The 23,883-nt window shown below is 43.7% G+C and overlaps 1 protein-coding gene and 2 long non-coding RNA genes across 4 annotated transcripts in view; 1 reads left to right on the top strand and 2 right to left on the bottom strand.

Moving 5' to 3' along the window:
- The window catches only part of Ly86 (lymphocyte antigen 86), a 50,193-nt gene extending 26,601 nt beyond the window's left edge, over window positions 1–23,592 (top strand). The window contains exons 4-5 of the mRNA XM_004847741.3: window positions 17,852–17,904; window positions 23,138–23,592. Coding sequence (XP_004847798.1) covers window positions 17,852–17,904; window positions 23,138–23,221 — 137 coding nt within the window. The 3' untranslated portion in view covers window positions 23,222–23,592. The remainder of the gene's footprint in view (window positions 1–17,851; window positions 17,905–23,137) is intronic.
- Window positions 1–23,883, bottom strand: part of LOC110349783 (uncharacterized) — a 135,332-nt gene that overhangs the window by 71,968 nt on the left and 39,481 nt on the right. The window lies entirely within an intron of this gene.
- LOC110349784 (uncharacterized) lies at window positions 51–23,144 on the bottom strand. The gene is made up of 2 exons (XR_002396030.2): window positions 1,077–23,144; window positions 51–191 (listed from the first exon to the last, which is right to left on the bottom strand). It is a non-coding gene; the product is annotated as an uncharacterized LOC110349784 (long non-coding RNA).

Genomic DNA, 23,883 nt, shown 5'->3' on the forward strand with positions numbered 1-23,883 from the left:
CTTTCGGAGGGCTTGTGTCCAAGGCCAGGAGTCCGGGCTCTATCCTTTACCTTTGGATGGACAAGCTTAACCTCACTTATCAGCAGAATGATGAGAGATTCACAAAACAGATGTTCCAAGTTGTTGTGCATGGTGTGTGCTTGAAAGGAAAACAAGCACAATTCCACGTCAGCCTGAGAGGTGGGTTCCACCTGTTGCAATGTGACCAATGCAAGAAATTGAAAAAGGAATTACTTTCCTGCTTACTTTTAGGTTATTTGAAGCCTTTTACATGTTTTTCAGCCGTGCATGCATGCGCACGCGTGTGCGTGTGTGTGTGTGTATGTGTGTATGTGTGTGTTTACCTGCATGTATAATACCTCCGGTTGGTCTGCAAGCCTCCCTGGTTTTATATGATGTTTTATAAAAACCCATTAGCAGCACCTGGAGCTGATAATAAACTACTAAACACCCAGGAAAGGCTGTTTCACGGCCTGTCACCTACAGCCAGCATCCCCAGGCCTACCCCAAGCTTTGCGCTGATCTTCCCAATTGAAATATTCAGTTAATGTTGCCACCCATAGGTACCCTACTGTGCTGCAGAACATTAAAAGTTATCTCTCCCCTCCTACGGCAATCTTGTACTCATTAACCAGCCTCTCCCCATTTCCCCTCCACCACTCTCCTCCCTGTTCTGGAAACCATTATTCTACTCCCTGTGTCTTTGAGATCGACTTTTTAGCTTCCATGTACAGGTGAGAACATGTGGCTTTTGTGTTTCTGTGTGCTGCTTCTCTTAACACACCCTCCAGTCCTACCCACGTTCCTGAAAATGACAGAATTTCCTTCTTTTCCATGACTGAATAATATTCCGTTGTGCACATAGACCACATTTTCTTTATTCATTCATGTCTTTATACCTAGATGCCTGGGATAATCCCAGCATCTAAGTTCCGTCAACAACCAACGGGCATCATAAATTTGACTGTTCTTTCTTCAGCCACATCTTGCCCCCCTTCCTTCCCACCTGCACCTTTAGCAACACTTTCAACAAAACACTGCCACTTTCTGACCACAGCCCGTGTTCACACACATACCATGGTTCACTTGGTCCCCTTAGCCTGCAGTGCCTGCTCCCATTTGTCTTCCATCGAGACCTAATTTAAAAAGTGTTCTTCCAACCTCAGCCAAATGAATTGCTCCCTCTGAGTGGTCCAGAAGCATCAAATTCTACTTCTGCTCTAACCCTCTTCACATTTCTACTGTGTGTGTGTGTCCCATTAAACTTTGAACTATTTGAAGGCAGTAATTCTTTCTCATCTCTGTTTCTGTATGCATAGCAAAAAGAACTGGCACAGAGTGAAGACAAAGTAAATACGTTTTATTGAATTTGCATGTGGACTGGATAAAAGTACACAAGTCCACTTTAAAAGTGATTATCAAATGACTCTTATGCACAGCAAACACAAAAAGCTCAGCAAAGAATAAATTATCTTGATCCTCCAAGCTGACGAAAACCTCACGATGTGTTGTTCTGTGCGTAGTTTTAATAGGATTAATAAAACAAGAGCGATCTTTTTCCTCAAACAGCTTGGGGTGTCCAATTCGGTGAACAGCTCGGAAGGCTGGGGTTTACCTTATTTGAGTGCTGGGCAGCCCTTCAGCCATTTATTTGCTTTATTGCTACTGAGATGGGACTGCATAGGCAGGCTGAGACACCAGCATTTGGGGAACTGCCAGGAAGTTTCATGTAGTATAAAACAATCAGAGAAATGATATACAAATTCTGCATGAACAAATAATTATGTAAATCATATAAGCCAGAGGCACTAACATCTTAAATTCAGAGGCTTCTTGAGTTATTAAATTTTTTAACCCACCCTCAAACCTACTACAGGAATTGATTGTAATCCAAAGAAGTGATTAATACTGAGTCCAGAAGGGTGGGGGGAATGACACCATGGAGAATTGAAGTCAATAAAACCCAAGCCCAAGCTGCTGTTGACATATCAAGCATGAAACAGAGCCCCACAGTGGTCTGCAGGTGGTGAGCAGACTTGGTGTTCACGGTGGGCAGCACATTCTGGTGTCAGCTGTCACTGAGTTGTGTGGTGTCACATTCGTCCCCTTACAGCACATTCCTCTGAAAACCGCACCCAACTAGTTATTCTCCAAGCCAGACAAGACTACAAGGGGTCAGCCTTACTGAGACTATCAGCTTAAAATATTGTCTCCTTTTCCACTTATACATTTTTGAGTAAAAACAGGATCCACACGAATGCGAAATAATATTTGAAGGAAATACATTGAGTGTGTTAGTTAGCTGGCTGTCCCTGTGACAAAATACCTGAGATAGTGAACTTAGCTATTCCCCTTCCAAACATCTTCCTGAAAGAGTTAAGACAGCTCCCTATTACAAGGAGATAGAGCTTTCTCAGAGGGCACGGGGTCAAGAGATGGGGGAGGCGAGAGGAAGAGGATGAAAACAGGAATGAAGATGTGTTCTGTCCGCGCACCGACTCCACACAAGGAGGCAAACGTTATACACTGCAAAATTGTTCTAATAAAAAAGTACATGAAATTTTTAAAATGGAGGAAAGGCTTCTTTGGGCTCAGTTTCAGAGGTCCACGCTGGCTTGGCTCTAGTGGTTTAGGTGCTGTGGCAAGGCAGAACATCTTGGCAAGTGCATGGTACATGGCAGAGCAATGCTGTTTGCCTCGTGGCAGCCAGGGGACAAAAAGAGACAGGAAGAGGCTGGGATCCCGACACCCCTTCAAGGACACACCTCCCCGTGACCTGATTTATTCCCATGAGGCCCCACGTCTTACAGGTTCCACCTCTTCCCCACAGCACCATCAGCTGACACAGATCTTTGGGGAAACAGAAGATTCAAACCATGACACTGAGTCAAATAACAGATATCAATGTATTACTTATCAACAACAACACACATGATGGCCCTATTAGTAAAATTACTTGTACCCTTTAAATGTGACCATTAGAAACAAAATATGATATATACAATGTTCTATTCATTCTATTTCTAGTGACAGTGCTGCATTTTAATTTCCCTTAAAATTTTTGAAGACCCCACAACACACAGTCCACACCTCAAACCAATTGAATGATAATCAATCTGAGTCAAAACTAAGTAGGGTAAGTCCAATGTTTAGCCAAGTTTGAAAAATACTACCTTACCCTGGTAGACATTTCATAATAACAGCTGTCATTATCACAATACTTGATGTATGTCAGGCATATTTCCAAGGTACCACTGTGTTAACTAATTTCCTGTTTGCTTCAATCTTGTGAGGTATAAAAACTCTCGTTATTAGCTTCTGTGATGTTGTGATTTATAACAGGAAATATATATTTTATGTCTACCTCTGGTTCCTGGCAGCTCCTCAAATCTTTGTGATTGATTTCCTGAGCAATGGGAGGAGGGCTGGAAGAATCTTGTGTTCTATTACTGCATCATTGACCAGGTTCCTGGCTCTGAGCTACTAAATTCCTTGAAATCCTTGGGGATAGGCGCATTTCTCATTCTAATCAGGTCACTCTGGTGGGCTCTTAGATGGGGAATGCTCACCAGAAATACAAAGCCATGATGAGAAGCTTGGAACTCTCAGCCTCACCTGCCCTCATCCTCCAGGAAGGGAAGAGGGCCTAGAGGCTGAGATAATGGTCAGTCCTGGCTTTGTGACAACATCTCCGTAATCAGCTCTAAAGTGTGCATCCAGGTTGTTGCACAGTTGGAAATGCCTGGATGGTAGTGCAACCAGAAACTCTGCACCCCTTCCCACACACCTGGCCCTATGTGCCACTTGTAAGGCTGTTCATCTATATTCTTTGTAATATCTCGTATAACAACTGATAAATGTTAGTGATGCCTGAGCTCTATGAATGCTTGAAGCAAATTCTCCAGCCCAAGAAGGGGATAGTGGGATCCTCTGAGTTGTAGCCAAGTCAGACAGAAATGGGGAACCTGGGAACCTAGGAACCTAATACTTGTGGTGTGGACATGAAAGGGAAGGACAATGCTGCGGGACTGAGCCTTTAACCTGTGGGGTCCATGTTAACTCCAGTTAGTCTCTGAATTGAACTAAATTGTAAGGTATCCAGCTGATGTTGAACAATTGGTTGATGTGAGGGGGGAAAAAATCTCACTATTTTGGTGATCAGAAGTATTCTTTCCTGAGAATATATGGGAGAAAATTGTTTGGTTTTCCCCATACACAGAGGAAATTGAGTAGATTACCCAAAGTTGCAAAGCCAGCAGGCTATGGGGCAGATTTTCTATCCAGTTCTACACCTTTTCAGCCCAGGTATCCTCTGTAAAAATAAATAAAATTCTGTTGGAGAAGAGGGAAACTCATTTCATCCCTTTACTAAGACTGGAAAAGGGATTTAAAGATCATAATCCAATTTTCATTTTCTTTTCCTATTTTCATTTTCCCTTTTCCCTATTTTTTTCTTGTTCTTTCTATTTTTTGTTCCTATTTTTTCCTATTTTCCCTTTTTTTTTTTTTTTTTTTTGGTGCTGGGGATCAAACTCGGATCCTTGCACTTTTGAGGCAGGCTGCAGAACCACTGAGCTAAATCCCCGGCAAGACCATAATCAAATTATAAGGATCAAATGCTTGCTTTGGAGATAACCTGCCATTATTAAGTAGTTGTTCTCCAAGCGTGGTCCTCAGACAATTAACACCAGCACCATCTAAGAAATGATGAGAAATATAAATTTTGGTCCCCATCCATACTTACTGAATCAAACACTCTCAGATTGAACCTTAATGATCTGTGTTTTACAAACCCCTGAGGTCATGGGTCAGCAGACTTATGGTAAAGAACAAAAGAGCATTTATCTTAGCCACTGCATTCCATATGTTCCACGCTGTGGCCTTGCAGGTGAAAGTTGTTATAGGCAAGAGGAAGATAGATGGGCACAACTGTCCTTTAATATGACTTTAACTATAGGCACTGAAGTTTAAATTTCATATCATTTTTACATGCAGTGAAATGTTATTTTTCTTTTGATTTTTTTTCTACCCTTTAAAAGCACAAAGATAAAAATCATTCTTCACTTGCCACTACTCAAAAACTGGCATGGAACAGGATTTGGACCACAGCTGTAGCTTGCCAACCCCCTCTAGGTGACTCTGTTGCAGGATAAAGTTTGAGACCCACTGCTGTAAGAGAAGTCATGACTCAGAGCTCGTGGTCAGAATTTCCGAGCAAAGGTACCCCCTGGAGCTCACCAGGGTGACTAAAGGTCACCAAAGGTCACATCAAGGTTGCTAAGTGCTAAGGTTTTTATCTAGATGTCCCCTGAGAGGCTCATGTGCTCATAGGCGGGCTTTTGGGGAAGGTGAGCAGATTATGGGGGCTGACAGCTCAGTTACTATTAGGAAGTGGGGTCTGGCTGGAAGAGTCAGGTCACTGGGGCCTGACCTGGAAGAGTTTGTTCCCTCCCTGGCTTCTCCCTTGGTCTCTAGGCTTCCAGGACTCCAAGCTGTGAGCAGCTCTCCTGCACCGGTCCCTTCTACTCTGCCTTCCTGCCTTGGCCAGGTGACTACGAACTGAAACATGAGCCAAAATAAACCTCTCCTCCTCTAAATTGTGGGTGTCAGGATATCATGTTCTAGCAAAGAGGGAAGTGACCAAGACTATAAAGAAAAGGCGACAGCTTTGCTTTAACTATGCTTTCTTAGTGCTAACAAATTAGACTTGGGGACTTCACAAGAAGAATGGTGAGTGCGGCCACCAGCAGGGAAAAGAAGCACTTTCTAAAAAGGCCTGGGAGCAGGAATGGTTGTTGCCTTTTTGTCCACAGCTGCCTTTGACAAACTGGGGACAGAAGCCTTCTGTCTGCTTCTTGCTGACTTCTATTAAATAGGAGCAGCCTTGATTCATTGTTGGGTAAATGAAGACTAAGAAAAGATATGAAGTGCTGGGTGCTTTAGAAATCCTAGGCTTCCTCCTCTATCTGAGGGACCCTGAGCTCGGGGATAGAATAGTTTGCATAAGCTGCAGGGCTGCTTTATAAACTCAGAATGGTTTGCCCATAAAAACCAGCAGGAAGTAAGAATTCTGGCTCATGGGGAAGTCAGGGAGGCAGCCATGCTATCTCGCATCACATTCTTTGCTCAGCACTTCAGTGTTTTCTGGCCGCTGACTGAGGAGTCTTTCCTGATTGCATCATTTCATCTAAGATCAACCTCTAACGTTCTCATTTTCTACTGGTGACTTCACCTCCTCCCAGAATGCATGACTGTGGGAATGTTCACTCCTTTCCAAGCAACCTGACACCCAATTCACCCGATCCATCTACTCCATCCCTGTGGCCCCAAGACTTCTCACTATTGCCTGGCATAGGGACCTTCCCCATAGTCTGGATTTGCCCTCATTTTATCTAGCTTGGAACTGAGTCATGTGTATCCCAGTCCTTTGATAAATTCTGATTTATCAAGAGTTCAGCATATTTTGAAGCCTGTTCTCAGAAAGTTCATTTTGTTCAAGAAGCTTCCCAGAACATCTCATTCACTTCAAAAAAAAAAAAAAATGAGACTGAAATAATAAATTAATTAATTGTCAAAAATTAATTGCAGGACTTACTGTTGACCATGCAATTAAATTGTCCACTGGAAAGTAATAACAAGCCCCTCTGACACGCAAATAAAAAATGGGGAGAAATTGCTCAAAGGAAGAATTGTAGTTAATATATCATCCAGGTCCACATAGAAATGAGATTTTCAACTGGAAATAAATGTAGAGATTTGAAAAAAATCCAGATTAAGACCCTAAAGTAAACAGAATGGACATATGATTTTCACTCTTGATAAAGAGACACATCAACTAGCAAACTTAGTTCTGGCCAAATCTCTACAACTTTTGGCAGGAGAGACCAATGCAGACCAACACCATATGAGTTATTGGCTTCCAAAAATAATTTATTATTTCATGGATTGACTTGTGGATATCAGTTGTACCCGACTGCCATAGTTTGGATCTATAACATCCCCCAAAGACCCAGATATTTAAAAGTTTAATTCTCAGGGCTGCATCATTTGGAGGAGCAGAAGCTTTAGAGGTGGGGCTTAGTGGGGAGACCTTAGGTCATTAAGAGTGGGACCTGAAGGGGATCACAGGATATTTCTCAATCCCTCTCCCTCTCTCTCTCCCTCCCTCCCTCTCTCTCTCTCTCTCTCTCTCTCTCTCTCTCTCTCTCTCTCTCTCTCTCTCTCTCTCTCTCTATCTCTCTGTCTCTCCTGGCCATAAGCTGAGAAGTTGTGCTTCTACACCCTTGCCATGATGCACTGCTCCACCACAGGCCCAAAACAGTAGGGCCAGTGGACCATGGACTGGACCCTCCAAAACCATCAATCAAAATAAACATGTTTCTCTTCCTAAATCAATTATCTCAAAGCCTTGAAGGAGTACATAAAATAAACTATGTGTATATCTAAGGGATCTAAGGGATCTGTGGGCCAATGATTTCTTTGAGACCTCCACATCTGTAATTGACTTGGTGACACTCAACGAAACAAGGAATTAAAGATGCCAGGGAGGCCAGAAGACAGCAATGCCCACAAGAACTGCTGATTCATGGTGCATCCGTCCCTGTAAAGCCACTTTTAAGACAAACGCGTGGGAGCATAATCTATTATGAAACACAGAAGATACAGACGTACCTCACTTCATATGCTGTGTGAGGCACAGGAAGAAGATTAGATTTAGGCTTGATTTTAAATGCATTAATTTTAAAAGCCTATAATTTAAAAATGTAGTGACACCTCTTGCAAGCTGAAGAATTCTTTCATCTAGAAAATAATTGTTCCCTGGTTTATCTTTTGTGTAAATCTGAACTCTCTCACTTTAAATGTTTGTGCAACATAAGGGATACATTATAACTAGATGGAACAGCAGAGTGGAACCCCTGAGAGTTATATTTAAATTCTGACATGATATTTTCCAAAAAGCAGATACTATCCCTAACAGCAGCTAAGGGATTTGACTATAACAGTGATCTTACAAACACAAGTCAGAGGTTTAACCACAGTGAGCACTCAATGTGGGTTACCTGTCCTCCTTTCCCTTCTGTTAGTGACAGTTTTGTTCCTTCTGGACTTGGTGCTTACTGAACACAGGCACCTAAGGAAACTCTGAAGATCTGAAGAAGTGCAGAGCACTGTCTACATCTATTCAAATTCCAATCTTAACTGTTTTATCTCGATTAGCAATTCTGATGGTTAGCTGATTTCTGGCACCCTTCCTATTTCTGTTTCCCTGTGCCCCTTTCCCCAGGTTTAAGAAACGGAGGGAACTTGAGATGAGCAATGAGAATGCAATCTGTTTGTCACCTAGATTTGGCAGGGGGTGGCTCATAAATGCTTTCTACAAAATACCTTATGCCATGCACTATGACAGTGGAATACAGGGCACAAATCACCTTCCAGGCAGGTGCTGCCATGAGGGCATTAATCTCGGCTGAGATTAAAGCATGTCCAGAGACATGGGACCACAACCACAACTTCATCTATAACACACGACCAGAGATAGGGCGCACGACCATAGGCCTCATCACTCGGCTGTTGAATTTTCACTACACAGGCTAACAAATGCAAGCTCCAGCTATTTGGCCACTGATTTCTCCCAAAAGAGAACCATGTCATCCTGTTCTACCTGTTTGCTCATCTTTGGGCTCTGGGGCCATTTCAGACTACCTGCTTCTGAAAGCTCCCTTCCCTCAGTCCTTCTGCCCCAGTGGTTCCTGCGCTTCTTTGTTAACCTCTCCCACTCCCAGTTTCTTGTCCTGTCCTTCATCAACCACTGTGAAAAGCCCAGATGACAAATTCTCTTCCTACTTCTTCCCGTGGATGAACCTACAGACCGATGGAGGAAGTGATGCCACCTGGAACATTGTACAGTTTCTCCTGCCATCTTCATTCCCACTGTCATTTGGTAGCTGTGGGCAGTGTGCTACCAGAGCCATGTTACTCTGGAAGACTTTCCTGCTCCCTGCCGTCACACTGCAGTGCTGCCAATACAGAGTGGGGTGCCTAGCCCAACACAGGGGCTCTCAAAATGAAGCATACATCACCATCACCAGGAGGATGTGTTCACCTGAAGAATGCTGGACCCACTTCAGAGTTTCTAGTTTAGTACATCTGGAGACAACCCTGAGAATTTTCATGTCTTCTAATTCTCTTGGTGACATTGATGATGCTGCTCCACAGACCACACTTTGAGAACCACTAACTTAATAGATAAGCACAAGTTTTGAAGCCAAAACTACAGAGAGCTGGATCTTTGCTACCACTTAACACTTATGTGGTCTTGGGCAAGTTACTTAAGCTCTCTGAGCTTCAGTTTCCTCATATATACAATGAGGGCAATCTCATGGGATTATCATAAGGATAAAATGAGGAAATATAGGTAAAGCCCTAAGAATGGAATTCAGCAGGGTAAGCTTCAATTAGCAATCAATGTGGCTACTTTTGCAGCCAATGGCAAATTTCTCAAGCAAGAGTCCTGAGCCCTTTAAGTGATCATCAATCTCCGAGTGGAAGTCTGCATCTTAACAAGGTGCCTGGAGAGGCAGTGGAGGCTTTGAAGCTTAGAAGTTTTTCCTCCAAGGTAGCAGGAATGACTTTGGTCCAAGCCTGCATATTCCCTGGTGGTCAGAATGAAGAGTCTCCCTGGCCTTCTTGCACTTCTAGAGAGAGATACTCATTTGCATTTCTCATGGAATTGGAAATTTGAAGTCACCATCTCCTTCATTCATCCCTTTCTTGTCTTCATGTTTTATTCCTTGTCTGCAGACTTCAAGCAACTGTGGATTTCCTGCTTGTGATACCTGGGCAGCCATGGCTGTTGCAAATTCATGGAGAATCATCAAAATCAATGGTTTACTTATTGAATTAGCAGACAATTCCTCTTGAACTGCAAAATACAGACCTAGAAATAATGGCCACGCTAGAGAGGATACCAGCAAAGATCAAGCACAAAAGAACTCCTTCTTACTAAACAAAATGAAAAGGAATACATTGGCTGCTAAGGCGTCCTATAGCTCTAAGTGCTTTTTCTCCATACTCAAATTCAAGTGCATTTATAAATGAACCAATAACATATTGAAACAGGCCTTTGACATCAGTTGATTCATTCTGCTAGTTGAGCCTAGCATATTAGGACTAATGATAACCGAGGACCAGAAGCAATTTTAATTTTCTAAGATAACACAAGCTTCTTTACAAGTCCTTAGCCTGTTGTGAAATTTCATAAATCAAACTCAGTGACTCACACACTTTCATCTAATAATCATTTAGGAACTTAATGAAGGAGGACAACTCACAGCTGCCCGACATCACCCCAAGCTGACCCCAGGTTCACTGGTATTTGCATTTTAGCAAACGAAACATGCCAAGAGGTCTGCCATGCAGAGACCCTGGCCCCCAGCCTGAGAAATGCAGCCCTCTGCAATGCCTACTTAGCATTCCCAACCACGTTGTTCTTTCTTAGCGCTGCCCCAGGATTCTGCAGATCAAGTCAATTTCTTCTTTTCTTTCCTCCCATTATCATCTTCCCCATTTCCATGTCTGTGGATCCAATCAGCACACCAATTTAAAAGCTATATTTTAGTGTTATATTCAACGATTGTCTGCAGAAATAGGTTGGTAGGAGGAGAAGAGAACAACTCAAATTCTCTCTCCCTTGCTGCCAAGGAACCCCAATTTTCAAATCCAGTTACAGTTCAGTTTAGTTATTGTGGGCTATACATGCTGGTCCACAATTCAATGGCAGTAAAATTCTATCCAAAACAATAAAGAAAATACACAGAAAAACTGATTGTGCCCCTCTCCCTTCCAATAATCCCTCTTTCCTTAACCTTCTTCTTCACCTGCCCCTGTTCATTCCTCCCATGCACAGCTGTGGTCTTCACCTCCTTGTTCCTCTGATTCAGCGCCAGTCTTCTCCCAAAGTGTGAGGTTCAGATAATTCACAGAGACAACCCAGAGCATGGACACTCTTCTACCGCATCCTTGGTACAAAAGCCAGGGGCAGGCACCAGGCATTCCAATAGAGTTTCTACCCCAGGTGATCTCAGCCACAGAAGCAGATCCAAATGGGTTGGCAACCAGTTTTCTTGGACCACCACTAGCTCATACACAGCCTTGGTACACATTAAGAAAAGGGGCCCTGCCTTGGTCTGTTTTTTATTGCTATGATAGAATACTTGAGACTGCTTAATTTATAAAGGAAAGAGATTTAGGTTGGCTCACAGTTCTGAAAGCTAAGTCCAAGACTGCACACCTGCATCTGCTGAGTGACTCATGTTGCTGCATATACGGCAGAAAGAGGAAAGGCACAGAGGCGCAAGAACAAAGAGGAGGAGACAAAGGCTCCCACCCTGCTTCACAGCAACCTGCTCTTGTGATAAGCGACCAGACCTGAGAGCAAGAACTCATTCCCATGAGATGGCTTTAATCCCTTCATGAGGGCAGATCTCTCATGACCCAGATAGCTCTTCACTGTCCTGCTACCACCCCTCAGCACCATGACGCTGGGGACCACGCCCCAAGATGAGTTTTGGTGGGGCCAGACCATGTTCAACTACAGGAGGTACTTTCTGCCAGGAAATGTTCTTCATTTGGGATCCTCTCCAAAGGAAAGAATGACTTGGAGGTGGGTGGGGTGTGGGGACACCGGGCCCAGAAGCAGCAGTGAGAGGAAGGAGAGGACTCGGTACAGAGTGGAAAACCAGCAAGTGCTGTACCCAGGAGTAGATCCCCAGAATAGGGAGACAGGGCTCCATCCCAGCACATCTGGTAACTCCTACCTGCTCTACTCAAGGTCAGGGGGCTCCGTGGCCCAGCACTTCCTCCAGAAGTTAACACCCAACACTTCCCGGTTGTTCCTCATATCAGCAATGGAGCAGAATCCTATGCCATAGTGGCAGGCCCTTGACCCAGGGTGACTTCAGGGCCCCTCCCCTGACTTCCATCATGGCTGGAGGGTCTCTGTAGGCTGAAGGACAGTGACACACAACACCAAAAACATCCAATAGGACTCAGCCTGGTTCCAGATGGCAAGGCTGGATTTCTGCTCCCCTCAGTCAGGGACCTTCTGTGCAGCCTTACAGGGAGGCCCTGCAGCATCCTTCTGAGATAATGCAGCCAGGTGCGCATTGCTCAGACTCCAAAAAACACTCAGAGCCTCCTCAGGTTTGCAATAAAATTATCCAGAATGTGCAGGAGCCTGGGTTTGATTCCTGGCCTTGAAAACCAAACAAAAGGCCTGGGAGCTGCAGAGGCTGCCAAACCAGGACACTAAATAAAGTGATTTAAAAATTACAGTTGGACTTGAGCTGAGCCTGGAGCTTCCTCCCACACTGCCCACCAGCCAAGGAATCCCTGCTGCAGCCTTTAGTACTCCCGGGGATCAGTCTGCAGCCTCACACACCTCTCTAAGTCCCCCAGGCAAGCTCATTGTTAGTTAAATAAGTGCCCTACCCTACTGGGCCCAGCAAGTAGGAAAGGAGCTCAGAATACTAAGTCAAGAAAGAAATGAGGGCTGGGGCTGTAGCTCAGCAATAGAGCCTGTGCTTAGCATGCGCAAGGCCCTGGGTTCCATCCCTAGCACCAAAGAAAAAAGAAATTATCTTTTTAAATAAAATTTTGTTCTGGATACACTAATGGACCTGGCATCAAGTACTCTGAGTATTTTTACATTGTCAAGGACCCTAAGGATGCTTAAATGTTGATGCTAGCTTTGTAACAAACTCGGAAGATGGGAAGAAATTCTCTAGCAAGGGCAGAAAGTGGAGGGAACCTGTCTGGAGGTGCTCATGCCATCAGCCAGCCCCTCCACGCCAGCATCTGTGCTGTTTACACAGAACAGAAACAGGGAGCAACACTAGCACCTTCACCTCCACTCAGTCTCATCCAAAACCCTTTGGGGCCTTTTACTTCCACAATTTAAAAATCAATTTCCAGGGCTGGAGGTGTAGCTCAGTGGTAGAGAGCATGCCCAGCATGTACAAGGCCAATTCCCAGCACTACAAAACTATACAATAAAATAAAAATCATTTTCTCTCTTTAAAAAAATAAAACCTGTTTTCAGAAATGCACTCATGTGTTCAGAACCAGGGAGGTGAATTTCTTTAATGCATTGCACATCAGAAACAAACAAAAACTATTCAAATGAAGACGAGGAAGAAAAGGATGCAAATATACTGAGGATCTTTTTATAGCACTGGAGTGTGAGAATGTTAATTAAGGAACCTCATAATTGGAGAGGATCTGAGAAAAGAAGGAGCAAAGGTTTAATTTTAGGTGTTGCTTCATCAACTTAAAAAAATAATGAGTCCCTTCACTGACGTGTAGTTATTCTCAGGAGCTCTTTGGGCCCCGAAACACACGTGTTGAAGCTGCAAAGAGCAGGGCCCTCACGTGATGAAAATCTCTGGCTTTGGGAAAGGACCTGTTAATGAGGAAGCGCACAAATGGGCAATCTTGGGGCTTGGAATGAGCACGGCAGGACGATGGGTATCACTTCACTTCTCGGTGTTCTGTTGAGAGCATACTCGTCCGTTTTTCAAACCAGAGGTCAAGAACTTAGCAGTTCCAAAGCCCAGTCCAAAACCCAGGGCCCCAAACCCAGTCTCATCCTGGGTTTCAGGAGCTGCCAAGTGACTTTCCGGTGAACAACCATCCAACTATACAAGCGTTTCCACCCTTCCTGGGGTCCCCATTCTGCTGGTGACATGCAAAGTCTGTAGTCTCTTCACGCACCACTGAGAACCATTTCTATTTATATTCTATCATAATCATTAATGCAGATTAATTGCACAAATTAATGAGTCTCACTGTGACACTTCCATACACACAGCTTATGTACTTTGATCACGTCCCTCCATCCTACCCTCTCCTGCTCTCTCCTCTCCCCACTTCCTGCTAGTTCCCTTCCCCTCCCTTAAAACTCCCTCTTCTACTTCCAATTGTTTATTTCCACAGATGAGAATAAACACTTGATACTTGCCTTTCTGCATTTGCCTTACTTCATTTAACATGATGTTCTCCAGTTCCATCTATTTTCCTGCAAATGACAGAATTTCATTCTTATTTATGGCTGAAAATACTCCATATATATCCCGTATTTCCTTTATCCATTCATCAGCTGAAGGCACCTAGATCTTGGCTACTGTGTGTAGAACTCTACAGATGCAAGGTCTGCGTTGCAGGATGGTTAAGCACTATCACTCAGCTAGTGAGTAGGGAAGCTGAGTCTTGAACTCATCTGTCTGGTTCCCAGGTCAAGTTGTTCACACTGTGCCAGCAAAGAGCAATACGTAGAAGCATAAAGTGGGCATCAAGTGGGCCCAAGGGAATCCACCCAAACAGACAGGGATGGGCACACCCAGTTCTCATTCTGGACTCTGCTCTGAAGCCCTGCCGTGTCCCAAGCCCTGGTGGCTGCAGGAGTGACCCTGATTAGTTCATACCCAGAGCCGTCACATCCTGGGATGCAGGCCACAGAAATCCACCCAATCTAACAAAGCAATGGGAACTTCTTGAAAGTATATCTAGGGGGTCACAGAGTTGGTAAGAAAGCTGGACTGCCTACCGGGAAGGAGACAGGCCCAGAGACTGGTGAAATGAAATGAAATGATCTTTTGTCAGAACAGATTGGTCAGGGGTCTCTTTGTCTCTCTGTTCTGACCGCCCAGCTTCAGCCAGAGAGTGCCCACTGGGGAAAAGATAATTTGGGGCACTCTGAATGGTGTGCCCTCAGATCACGCGAACACCAGAATTGCAGACAAATCCCAGCAGGAAGCCCCTCTGAACTCTCTGCACTTAGCTCCACCCCATGCTCAGCAGATTCTTGCTACAATTAACACTGTACTGCATCTTCCCCAGCTGCACTGGAAGATCTGTAATGACAGGATTTGGAGCTTTGATGTTTCGGTTTCCAACACCACATGATGCAAAGCAGCACTTTCCAATACAACTCTTGCTTATCCTGAACCTAAAATATCTTCATGTGCCAAATAATGACATTTCAGTCGATGACAGACCATATATATGATGTGGTCCCATAAGATCTGATTGCCTGGTGACATCATAGCCATCTCAGGACAGCCTGGGATGTTTCCACAGCAATGAAACTACAAAAAGATACACTTCTCAGAACTGACTCTATCATTAAGAGATACACAGTCATGGAGACTTCCTTTGAAAAATGAATTCAGACTTTTAGTGCAATGAGGTTAAATGCGTGGCACCCACCAAGTATGCAAGTCATACTTGCAAGGTACTAGAAGTTGACCAAGGGACAGAAAGATAAGTATGTTAAGGACATGGGCTTTTAACAAAAGCCAAAATCTATACTAAGAACAGGTCTCCTATTAAAACTTCAGACCTCAGATTGTATTACAGAGGCATTTTCAAGGAGGAATTATCCCTGTGTCCCTAATATCCTTCAGTGGTCCCCCAGACCTAAAGCCCCTTTGAATGGAGAAGAGTTTGCTCTGTTTCCTGCCCTCTTAAACTTTTCACTTTACTTACTCACTCTCTAGCATTTCTGTATTTTTCCTTCCTGAAGATCATTCCCTTCACCTAAGTGTTGAGCTCTGGCTTCCATGCTGAATAAAATAACAAACCACTCTTTACTCCACACCCTCTCCAGTTAGCATTCGTTTTTTGCTGCTCCCCTCTGCAACGAAACTCTTTCTTACCTCCATATCATTCTTTAACCCACTTCCTTTGGGCATTTATTCTCACCTCACCAATTTTTCTTGCCAAGATCAGGAAATGGTTTCCATGCTGCCAAAACCACTGCGTGCCTCTGCACATGTGGTAGCAAACTTGCAGTGGTGGCATTCAATGCTCTTGATCATCCCCTCCTGTTTGAAAAAGACGCAGAAACCTACACTCCCCCAATGACCTCCGCCTCACCAGCTGTCTCCTAGTCTGCATGGATGATTTCTCCACTAAACCTCTGCGTGCTGGAGAGCTTCGTGGGTGCTTCTGACCCTTGACCCAGTCACCCCCTGATTCAATCACCTACCAAACACTTCAGACTTTGGGGAGACGTTTTAGATCTAAATCATAACAACTGTCCATTGATTCTGTTTCCCTATGGGGGCTTCATCTTGTCCCATGCCTTTATCATAATTTACATGCTAATGACTACAAAAGGCATAGCTCCATCCCTACCTCTTCCCTACACCTGCAGATTTCTATATCCATCAGATTTTAAAGGCCCATTATTAAACATCTATTAAACATCTCTCAGAAATAGAGCTCTTTGGTCACCACACACACACATACTTCTTCCTCCCCAGCTTCCCTCATCTCAATAAATGTCACTCCCATCTACCCAGATGCTCAAGTTAAAGCTCTCCTTGACCCTCACCTTCCATATCCAAATCATCAGTGAGTCCATCTTACTGATTGACAATACCACTGTATTAGTCAATTTCCCATTACTGGACACAGTACCTGACATCCACAACTTACAGGAGGATCGTGTTTTAAGTAGACTCAGTCCACGGTCAGCTGACTATAAGGCTGCACTTCCTAACAGCACATGAAGTACTGAACTCGTCTGCTGATGAATATAGCACCCCCATGATCCCAGTAGCGTTTCTCCACCTCTATCTCCACCACCACCTTCACCAATCCATCACTCGCCATGCCCACTGAAGAGCTTCTCCTTCCACCTCTCCTCACCATTCTGCCTACTACCCAATGTTCCTGCAAAACACAAACTAGGTATTTTCCCTTGACTTTTCAATGCCTTTCCCACTGAACTTTCTACCACATCCTCAAGTTCCTGAAATGTCTGTCTCCCTTCAGTCTTTCCATGTTTTTTTCAACATGGTCTTTCTTGTTCTCTGCACTTCAGCAAACCCACCTGCCCTATGCCCTTCTGATTTCCGATACTGTTTTTCATACCAGGGCCTCTGTCCATACTCTGTTGCCCTAAAATTCTCTTTTCCCAGTCCCAGGTGGTTGACTTATTCTCCTCCTTCCAGGTTTAACTCTTGATGAGCACTTTCCTTCTTTCCTTCCTTCCTTCCTTCTTTCCTTCCTTCCCTTGTTCATTCTAGGAAAGAAACCAGGGCCGCACACATGTTAGACAAATGCTGTACCACTGACCTGCACCCCAAGTCAAGACTCAGCATAAACATCTCCATAGAAACGTCTTTCCTGAACACTGACCCATCAGCCTATCAAAAATGGCATCTCCCAGTTCCTAGTTGGAGCAAACATTTATCCAGGACTTCCCAGGTGTCATTATTCGTGTTTTACATTAACTGTTTTAATTCCTCAGGACCCCATGAGGTGGGCACTGTTGTTCATTTTATCATACTCATCTTAAAAACAAGGAAACTGAGTACAGGAGAGAGTGACTTTCAAGGTCAAACAGTTAAGGGGTGGTCTCCGAATTTAACCCTGTGCATCCCAGCTCCTGCCTGATGTCTCCACCCCACATTACCTGCCTCTCTCACGTTACAGGTTTTCTTTTTGCCCTTTTTACAATCTACATATTGTATAGTTCTTTCTGTATTGTCAGCCTCCTCGTTAGACTATAAGCAACATGTGGGAAAAAAGACTTTTTTCCATCACAAGATCCTCAATGCTTGTCACATGGTAGATGTTCAATAAATGTCTGCTGCATGAATGAATGAAGGAATGAATGAATGAAGAGCAGGTGGAGAGCTGGAAACTGAAACACTTATATCAGTGGCTGCTCTTATTTTACCCCCACCCCGTGTTGTTCCCATCTGTGCAACCACAGATAATATGAGCAAAGCATTTTGTTTCAGATGACTGAATAATGATATCCACATTTTCTATGTTTTTTCAGAGCAGGTTTACTATGCTGGCCCAGTCAATAATCCTGGATTTGAAATTTTTAAGGTAAAGTTTTGGTTTTTTGTTTTATCTTGTTCCTGAATTAATGTATTATACAGTACAATTCTTGAAGAAGGAGGACAGAAATAAAAGGAGAGGTAGGAGGATCAAGATCAACAGAGTTGCCTAAATACTCTTAGCTCTTACACCAGAACATGTATATCTATCTCATAATCCATTGTGCAGAACCCTTTTCTTCTAGTCTACATCTCCTCTTAGGCTCACAAAACAATAATGAAAAGTTCATTTCATTTTCAACAATTTCATACATGCACATAGAGTTAAAAGAAAAATGATGTGAAAATGGCCATACTTCCAAAACTGCTACACAGATTCAATGCAATCCCGATTGAAATCCCAACAGCATATTTCACAGAATTAGAGAAAACAATCCAAAAATTCATCTGGAACCAGAGGAGACCTAGAGTAGCAAAAGAAATTCTAGGCAATAGAGTCATGGCAGTGGGTATCACAATTCCCAACTTGCAACTGTACTACAAAGCTACTGTGATAAAAACAGCATGGTACTGGCAAAGAAACAGATCCAAGGATCAGTGAAATAGATTAGAAGATCCAGAAACAACTCCAGACGTACTCAGCTACCTCATCTTTGACAAAGGAGCCAACCAACCATCCTCACTGGAGGAAAAATAGCCTCTTTAATAAATGGTGTTGGAAAAACTGGATTTCAACTTGCCAAAGATTAAAACTAGACCCCTATCTGTCACCATGCATTAAACTAAAATTGAAGTGGATTAAAGATCTAAATATTACAATAGAAACACTAAACTTGCTGGAAGATAAGTTAGGTAGAACTCTCAAAAACATTGGCATAGGAAAAGACTTTATGTACAAATCCTCAGTAGCGTGGGAACTAGCACAAAGAATCAACAACTGGGATATCATTTATTAAAAAGCTTCTGCACTGCAAGAGAAACCACCAACAGAGCTAAAAGACAACCTATAATGTGGGGAAAAAAATTTAACAGCTGTTCCTCAGACAAAGATCTACTATATAGAATATATAAAGAACTAAAAAAATCAGACCCCCCAAATATAAAGACCCAATTCAAAAATGGCCATCTGAAATGAACAGACATTTCTCAGGCAAAGAAGTAGAAATAGCAAATAAATACATGAAAAAATGTTCAGTATCACTGGTCATTCAAGAGATGCAGATGAAAACAATGCTGAGATTCCACCTCACTCCAGAAAGAATGGCTGCTATCAAGAAATCAACCAATAACAAATGCTGGCAGGGCTGTAGGGAAAGAGGAACCCTGCTCCACTGCTGGTGGGAGTGTAGACTGGGGCAACCACTGTGGAAATCCGTATGGAGATACCTCAAACAACTAGTATTGGAAGTCCCATTTTGACCCAGCAATTCCTCTGCTGGGTATCCTCCCCAAAGAATTAAAAGAATCATACCACAGTGATATATGCTCACCCATGTTTATAGTGGCACAGTTTTTAATAGCTAAAACTTGGAAACAGCCCAAGTGCCTATCAACTGGATAAAGAAGATGTGGGGGTTTTTTTACAAAATAGAGTACTACTCAGCCACAAAGAATGAGAAACTAGAGACATTTATAGCTAAATGGACGCATACTGAGGCCATACTCTTAAGTGAAATAAATAGGGCACACATGTGTAAATACCAAATAGTTTCTCTGGTGTGAAAAACTAAAAGTGTAAATAAGGATCAAAATGTATAATTGATATTGTGAAATAGGAAGAAAAGGTCTAAAGGAATAGGGGACATGGGAAGGATGGGGGAAAGGAAAGAAGGGGAAAGAAAAAATATGAGAAAAGGAAAAAATGGAAACAAATTATTTGTAAATAGGGAAGGGTGGAGGGGGTGAAGAGAGGGCAGGGGAATGGGGAAAAAAATAAGAACCAAGATGCATCATGTAAAGGTACAAGATTCCAGTGATGAATGTAACTGTATTATATACCTAAAATGCACCAATAAATAAATTTAATTTAAAAAAAGCTAATACAGTGAAGGAGATGCTACAGTGACATGAGCCAAAGCCAATGTAGTGACAATGCCAGTGATAATTCTGATTAGGGCTCTGATTACAAGGAAGAGTTCAAAAAATTTTTTTAAAAAAAGAAAGAAAAATGATGATGAGATGATGATGATGATGATGATGATGATGATGATGGTGATGGTGATAATGGTGATGGTGATATGATGATGATGATGAGGAGGAGGAGGATGAGGATGAGGATGATGATGATGATGATGGTGATGGTGATGGTGATAATGGTGATGGTGATGATGGTTCTGACAGTGATGATGATGGTGATGATTAGTGATGATGATGGTGGTGCTGATGATGGCGATGAAATGCAATCAGGGTAAATCTGAGCTGACCATTACTCATTATTAGTTCTCTAACCTTTACACTGCCTTGGTAGAATTCCCAACGTGAATTTTAACACTATAGTTGGCTGATAGTTGACCTACAGAAGTGCAGAATCCTCAAGGTGAATGATGCCTATGTTTGCCCTAATCAAGTGGTGGTGAACCTCTGCCACATGTGCCACGGCGGTTAGGCGGAGCCCTCTCTGTCAGCATACGAGCCAAGTCGCCCCAGCAGCTGAGCACTGGATTTGTTTTTTCTAAGTTCTCAGTATTCAGGCTTAATTGCAGTGTTGGCATTTTTGATAAATAAGTGGGTTTGGGGTCGCAGTTTGGGTTCTCAATCTCTAAAAGGTTCGCCATCACTGCTCTAGTCAATCCTCACACCCACGGCACTGTCCAGAGCCCAGCCTGCCTCTGTGGGATGCAGTTTCCAGTGCTGGGGCATCAGCTCCCTTCTGAGCCTTTGTCAATTGTTAGAAAGTTGTTCTCTGCTAGTGAGAACAGCTTCTGCTACAACTCCTATCCAGTGGCCTGATTTATTCCTTCCCTCTGGCTTTGTACAGATTAAATTCCCTTCCTCCTCCGGGTGACAGGCAGTTCAAAGATGTGCCAGGCATTTCTTGTGCATACTTCTATCTCAGTCCCTCTGCTCTGTTTTCCACTGCCCCTGAGCACCACCCTGCACCACCCTGAGCCTTTTCTTCTTGAGACCAACGAGTCCACAGACACAACCGCCTGTGCATGGCAGGGTTGGGGAAGCTTGCTTCGGCAGAGAGCAAGGCAGAATTTTCCAATTCCTCACCAGGCGTGGCTGGCGTGGTGTCCTCTCAGTGACTATATGCCAAGTGCAGATGTAAGGGGGCCCTCTCCGGGGTGCTGTTGCCAGATAGGAGCCTGAAAGGTGGCGCTACTTTTTCCGATAGAGCATTTTGGCTCTATGCTGTTGGGTTTCGTTCCTCCAGGGGTCTTCTCCATCCCAGCAAATGACACTTCATCCTTCCAGTTGCACAAGCCGGGTACTTGAGCTGCCTTTACTCCATCTCTTCCCTTCTATCATCCATGTGGGGACCCTCACCAAATCCCAGAGGCTCTTCTTTCAAAGTCTATCCAGAACCCAAGCCTTTCTCCTGTCTCCACCAAGTCGTCCAACTCTCACCTGGATGACTGATCGATCACCTCCTCCCTGGGCTTGCAGCTGTATCCTCTCTGCCCATGACCTCTTTCCAGCATGGCAGCCAGCGAGATCCTATTAAAGACTGGGCCGGGGATTTAGCTCAGTGGTTTCGCCACCTGCTGCGCAAGTGCAAGGACCCGAGTTCAATCCCCGGTACCAAAAAAAAAAAAAAAAAAGATCAGACCCTCCTCTGGGGAAATGCCTCTCCAGTCCCTTTCAGGCTGGAATCTTCGGCCTCAAAAGTCATAGGAAACCCTAGAAGTCAGCCTCCTGTGGACATCCAGACTGCCTTCCCCTCCCTCCTCCTTTCCCTGCAGCCCTGGTAGCCTCCAGATTGACATCAGGCCCATGGCAGTGTGGTGCCCACCTGCACCTCCTTCAGCTGTTTGTCTAAATGTCATCTTCCGAGCAGGTCTCCTTGACAACCTTACTTAAAACTGCAACCAGCAATGGTCCCGTGCACACCTCAACCACATAGTTTATCTCGTGGATTTTGCATCTCTCCAAGCCTCGCAGGCTAGGCGTTGGATGCTCTACTTCATCCCCAGTGATGCTCAATAAACACAGCAGACCTCAGTATACACAGGGAATTTGTTCCAGGGCCTTTCAAACACTAAATTCCACTGATGCCCATGTCCCTTATATAAAATGGTGCAGTATGGAATCTGTACACATCCTTTTGTACACGTTGTTTTTCATTAGTACATTTGTGGTACATAATGTTTACATTTCTTATGGGGAGTTGATACGTGTACATAACACATTTCAATTCTTTTTTCATCTCCTTTCTCTCCCTTCTCCCTCCATTTCTTAGTCCTCTTCCCATTTGAAAACATCCATCTCCCTATTTCCTATCATCTACCTTTGATTTTGCTCTAATTTATACTTTGAGTTTCTTATATAAGAGAAACCATGTGATATTTAAGCATGTGTGTCTGGTTTATTTCACTTAACTTTATGGTCTCAAGGTGCATCCATTGTCCCACAAAGGACTCAACTTTATCTTTCTTTACAGTACAGTAGTACTCCACTGTGTGTAAATAACACATTTCCTTTACCCATTCATCTGTTGATGGGCATATAGGCTGCTTTCAATATTTGGTTATTATGAGTTATGCAGCTATAAACATGGTTATGCACATATCACTGTAATATGATGTCTTTAACTCTTTAGGGAAGATACCTAGAGGAGGAATAGCTGGGTCAAATGGAATTTCTAATTTAGTTTTTGGAGGATTCTCCATACTAATTTCCATAGTGGTGGTATTAGTTTGTATTCCCAATGATGACATAGAAGGTTCCTTTTCCCCTACAGCTTCTCCAGCATTTGTTATTATTTGATTTTTTGATGATGGCCATTCTTTCTGGGGTAAGATGGAATTTCAGTGTTGTTTTAATTTGCATTTCTCTAATGGCCAGTACCTCCTGTATACTTTAAATCTTCTTTAGATGACATCTAATACCTAATATGAGTAGGTGCTATGTCAATCCTTGTGATACCACATTGGTTAGGCAATGACAACAAGAAAGAGTCTATACATGTTTAGGACAGGTGCACTTTGGGGAGATTTTTGATCTGAGGTTGGCTGCCTCTGTGGATGTTAAGCCCTCAGGTATGCCAGGCTGGCTGTATTTGTCCAATGCTTGACTGCACTGTGGGTCTCATGCCAACACTCCACCTGTGTCTTTTGCAGGGAGAATACCAGATTTTGCTGGAACTGTATAATGAAAAACGTGCCACTGTGGCTTGTGCCAATGCCACTGTCATTTGCTCCTGACCTTGGGCTGCAGCAGAAGTGCAGCAAGCTCAGACTCATGGGCATGCCAGAGTCCACAGGTGCAGCCTACTTTGGAAGAAGAGCCAGCTGGTGACAGCGAGGAGCTCTGCGAAGAGGCCTCCCAACAAGTCCAGCTGCGAATTTCAACTCCAGGTCAGAGGTGCCAGACGCTGTGGACGGCTCGAAGCCCCCAAAGTCATCTGCCTCTCAGGAGCCCCTCAGTCATCCCTGAGCAGCCTCAGGTGTCCCTGCTTCACTGAAGAGTCGCCCTCCTTCCCTAAGGAGCCGCCCCTCCTCGGCTTTCTCTTCTTCAGGTCCTTAGGAGTGTTTCCCCTCAGGCCCCCAAAATAAAGAATGCAGCCCACACTGGCTTCATGGCTTTCTCAAAGAATCTCAATATAACATTGTAATTAAAAGTCATCTCCTTTTTCTAATAAATTTTATTTTATTCTATCCCATTCTCCCCTCAAGTCCCCTCCCCTTCCTATGTACAAAAGCTTTGTTTCCATTTTTTCTTCTATTTTCACTTTTTTCTTGTCCCCTCCTTCCTTTCTCCCTCCCTCCTCCCTGTTCTCCTTCCCATTTGAACATTTTCTTCCCATTTTCCAACATCCACTATATATTTCAGTCCTTATTTCCACTTTCAGTTTCTCACACTAGAG

This window comes from Heterocephalus glaber, unplaced genomic scaffold, assembly GCF_053883595.1.
Source record: "Heterocephalus glaber isolate CG9 unplaced genomic scaffold, H.glaber_assembly_v1.0 deba00001472, whole genome shotgun sequence".
Classification (NCBI taxonomy): Eukaryota; Metazoa; Chordata; class Mammalia; order Rodentia; family Bathyergidae; genus Heterocephalus; species Heterocephalus glaber.